The 4,111-nt window shown below is 40.2% G+C and overlaps 1 protein-coding gene across 2 annotated transcripts in view; it reads left to right on the top strand.

Annotated features, from left to right (window-relative positions):
* Positions 1-519: 519 nt before the first annotated feature.
* rnf181 (ring finger protein 181) overlaps positions 520-4,111 on the top strand; it is a 4,227-nt gene continuing 635 nt past the window's right edge. The window contains exons 1-4 of one of the 2 annotated variants that reach the window (XM_020590521.1): positions 520-622; positions 1,676-1,791; positions 1,869-2,005; positions 3,990-4,105. In XM_020590521.1, the coding sequence (XP_020446177.1) occupies positions 1,706-1,791; positions 1,869-2,005; positions 3,990-4,105 (339 nt within the window). In that variant the 5' untranslated portion in view covers positions 520-622; positions 1,676-1,705. Of the gene's footprint in view, positions 623-1,675; positions 1,792-1,868; positions 2,006-2,953; positions 3,079-3,155; positions 3,293-3,989; positions 4,106-4,111 lie in introns of those variants that run through there. The other variant, XM_020590523.1, reaches the window with a different exon arrangement.

Raw genomic sequence — 4,111 nt, 5'->3', positions numbered from 1 at the left:
GACTTGGGGGCGGGACAACGATTCTGATTGGATAACCTTTCACTTAGAACTGTCAAATCGAGTTTGATGAAAGCTGGTATCTATAATGTGTGTAAGGCAACTATATTGGATACAGAATAAGGTGGGAGTAAGGTGGGACAGAAGCACGGTGAGAGCAAGTAATAATTAGTAGAATCAAAACTTGACACAGTAATCACAATAGTACACTGTTATAGGAAAACACTGTACAGGATATTGTGATCTTCATCAAGAAGCAGAAACAAAAAATCATTGTCATTTCATGTAAGAGGTATTCAGAGGAAAGGGTAGATATGTTTACTCAGTTTAAGGAACTGGGGTTAGTAGATGTAAATTTAAAAGTATAGCAGAATTCGGCAGAAGTGGAAGAGGGAGAAGAGTTGCTAGATTTCCTGAGGGTAATGTAACAGGACTCGAATAGATTTTAAAATAATTGAACGGTGACACAGACTACGGACACGAGATGGCAGTAATGCAACATTAGGATGCCAACTGCCGTAAAACACCAGAGAAGAAGAGCATTGCTGTGATTGGCAAAGTACCACGTGATTAAAATCGTCATACCCGGAAGAATGACAAATGTTGATTGTTGCTAACGTTCCAGGTAAGTTGAGTTCATTTGTTAAAAATCTGTTAATAATATGTACTTTTGTACAGTATGCTTTGTCTATTTGTACAGTTTGGTCTATTTGTACAGCTTGGTCTTGGTAGCTAGACTTTAGCCGTAGCCGTGCCTTTGGTATATATAATCCGGTGAATAACATCAATATGTATGAGCTTTTGTAATAGAAAATGAACGTTCTTATTGTGCACCTTATCAGTATTTTGAGTTGAGGGTTATTTTATCAAACATTAATTTATATGAGGAAACGTTTGAGTCTGATTGTGCTCGACGTTGCTCACTACTTAAACTTTAGTTTCTAAGAAAAACATTTATTTCTCTTAGTAGACCTTTTACGTATCTCCGTGACTTTCAACAGTTTTAACTTCATAGAAAGGTCCTGGCCCAGGGCCCCTTGGCTTGTGTCTTGTGGGTCCTGTTTAGTAATGGATACATACAGTATGTCCAGGTCATGTTAACAAATTTTTACTGTTATATGCAACTGTGTACTGTTTACATTCTCAGTTTGCACATGCATATATGCACATTGACTGTTGACTGCTGCACATACATGTAGCATACATTCTCTTATTATATTCTCATATACTTTTATTATTTCTCTGCATTTGCTGCTTAAAGCGCCTTAGATTTTACTTATTCGTCTACTTTATATTTCATTTGTATTTTGTGGCATTCATGTGGACGGGAAAGTAAGAATTTCATTGTACAGGGAAACACGTTTCCTAACTGTGCATATGACAAACACTTTGACTTTGAACTGGGAAATACAAACAAAAATGTGATAAAATGTCGGTAGGTCCAATTGTTTCCTGTCATCGATGGGTATGACTGTGAAAAGGATATTAAAAGAGTCTTTAAGACTTAAATTTAATCAGTGGAACACAGCAGAAACCCTGATTAATGAAGAAGTAATACGTTTAAGAGAAGGGGTGAGTTTGTCAGAGCAGCAGCTTTTCTTCTGATATTTATTTAGTCATTAGTCGTAAGGGTCTGCCAGATCTCTCATCTGTGTTTTACACCTTCCATGCATGCCAGGTATCTTAATGCAAAGAGGACAATACCAAAATGGCATCCTACTTTGATGAACATGACTGCGAGCCCACCAACCCTGAGGAACAGTATCGCCAGAATGCACTACTGGAGCTGGCCAGGTGAGGCTAAACACATTTCAGGGACAAAACACTGCTTTAGATTGATCATCTGGTTGACTGTTGGTATTTGTGTATAGGTCTTTAATGCAGGGCCTGGACCTGTTTGACTCAGGGGCATATGACTTGTCAGACTGGGACCACCGTCTTCCTCCTCCAGCTGCCAAAACCGCTGTTCAGACCCTCACTGTGGTCATCATTTCTCCAGAGCAAGCAGGTGACAGATGTTTGCTCCATGTGTCTTACATCCATAATTTTTGGTTAGAATATAGAGGAAGACATTAATGCTTACAGACAGGCTGAGAGAAAACTGGTAAACCACTGATTTCATTGAAAAAAACGTAGAAAAAAAATCATCTGGACTTGGTTTTATGTAGAAGACGTTTAACCTTTCATCCAAGAGGCTTCAACAGCTCTGTCTGACTTGTGGTGAACAGGAGGTATTTATCCCCCCTGGGTGGTGTTACAGTCCTTCGACAACAACAAGTCTTTGTGAGGGTTCAAAGACGGGTAACAAGGCTCACCAGGGCCCCTTGGCTTGTGTCTTGTGGGTCCTGTTTAGTAATGGATACATACAGTATGTCCAGGTCATGTTAACAAATTTTTACTGTTATATGCAACTGTGTACTGTTTACATTCTCAGTTTGCACATGCATATATGCACATTGACTGTTGACTGCTGCACATACATGTAGCATACATTCTCTTATTATATTCTCATATACTTTTATTATTTCTCTGCATTTGCTGCTTAAAGCGCCTTAGATTTTACTTATTCGTCTACTTTATATTTCATTTGTATTTTGTGGCATTCATGTGGACGGGAAAGTAAGAATTTCATTGTACAGGGAAACACGTTTCCTAACTGTGCATATGACAAACACTTTGACTTTGAACTGGGAAATACAAACAAAAATGTGATAAAATGTCGGTAGGTCCAATTGTTTCCTGTCATCGATGGGTATGACTGTGAAAAGGATATTAAAAGAGTCTTTAAGACTTAAATTTAATCAGTGGAACACAGCAGAAACCCTGATTAATGAAGAAGTAATACGTTTAAGAGAAGGGGTGAGTTTGTCAGAGCAGCAGCTTTTCTTCTGATATTTATTTAGTCATTAGTCGTAAGGGTCTGCCAGATCTCTCATCTGTGTTTTACACCTTCCATGCATGCCAGGTATCTTAATGCAAAGAGGACAATACCAAAATGGCATCCTACTTTGATGAACATGACTGCGAGCCCACCAACCCTGAGGAACAGTATCGCCAGAATGCACTACTGGAGCTGGCCAGGTGAGGCTAAACACATTTCAGGGACAAAACACTGCTTTAGATTGATCATCTGGTTGACTGTTGGTATTTGTGTATAGGTCTTTAATGCAGGGCCTGGACCTGTTTGACTCAGGGGCATATGACTTGTCAGACTGGGACCACCGTCTTCCTCCTCCAGCTGCCAAAACCGCTGTTCAGACCCTCACTGTGGTCATCATTTCTCCAGAGCAAGCAGGTGACAGATGTTTGCTCCATGTGTCTTACATCCATAATTTTTGGTTAGAATATAGAGGAAGACATTAATGCTTACAGACAGGCTGAGAGAAAACTGGTAAACCACTGATTTCATTGAAAAAAACGTAGAAAAAAAATCATCTGGACTTGGTTTTATGTAGAAGACGTTTAACCTTTCATCCAAGAGGCTTCAACAGCTCTGTCTGACTTGTGGTGAACAGGAGGTATTTATCCCCCCTGGGTGGTGTTACAGTCCTTCGACAACAACAAGTCTTTGTGAGGGTTCAAAGACGGGTAACAAGGCTCACCAGTACCAGACTATAACGACTCAGTTGTTAGAGGACATTGTTGGCCACCAAAGGACTGGAACCGCAACATATCAGTCATTAGGGGACATTGTTGGCTGTCGAAGGACTGAAACACCACCCAGTGGGATAAATACCTCCTGCTCACCACCGGTCAGACAGAACTCATTAAGCCTCTTGGATGAGAGGTTAAACGTCTTCTACCTAAAACCAAGTCCAGATGATTTTTTTTCTACCTTTTTTCAGCTTACTATGACCTGGATGGCTGAGAATTTGCACAGACAGATTTCATTGTGTGAATGTGAGGCATGCTGTTGTAGGAAAAGCATACTTTGCGAGCTTTTCCTAGGTTAATAACTTTAGAAGGATTTAATCAGGTACGTTTCCTCACAGACAAAGGTCTCAAGTGTCCTGTGTGTTTGTTGGAGTTCGAGGAACAAGAAACTGTTCGAGAAATGCCTTGCAAACACCTTTTCCACTCAGGATGCATCCTGCCCTGGTTGGGCAAGGTAAAG

The sequence above is a fragment of the Monopterus albus genome, unplaced genomic scaffold (assembly GCF_001952655.1).
Source record: "Monopterus albus unplaced genomic scaffold, M_albus_1.0 scaffold12.1, whole genome shotgun sequence".
In the NCBI taxonomy this organism is placed as follows: domain Eukaryota; kingdom Metazoa; phylum Chordata; class Actinopteri; order Synbranchiformes; family Synbranchidae; genus Monopterus; species Monopterus albus.
Note: the sequence above shows the minus strand (reverse complement) of the source record. Positions and strands in the feature narration are given on the sequence as shown.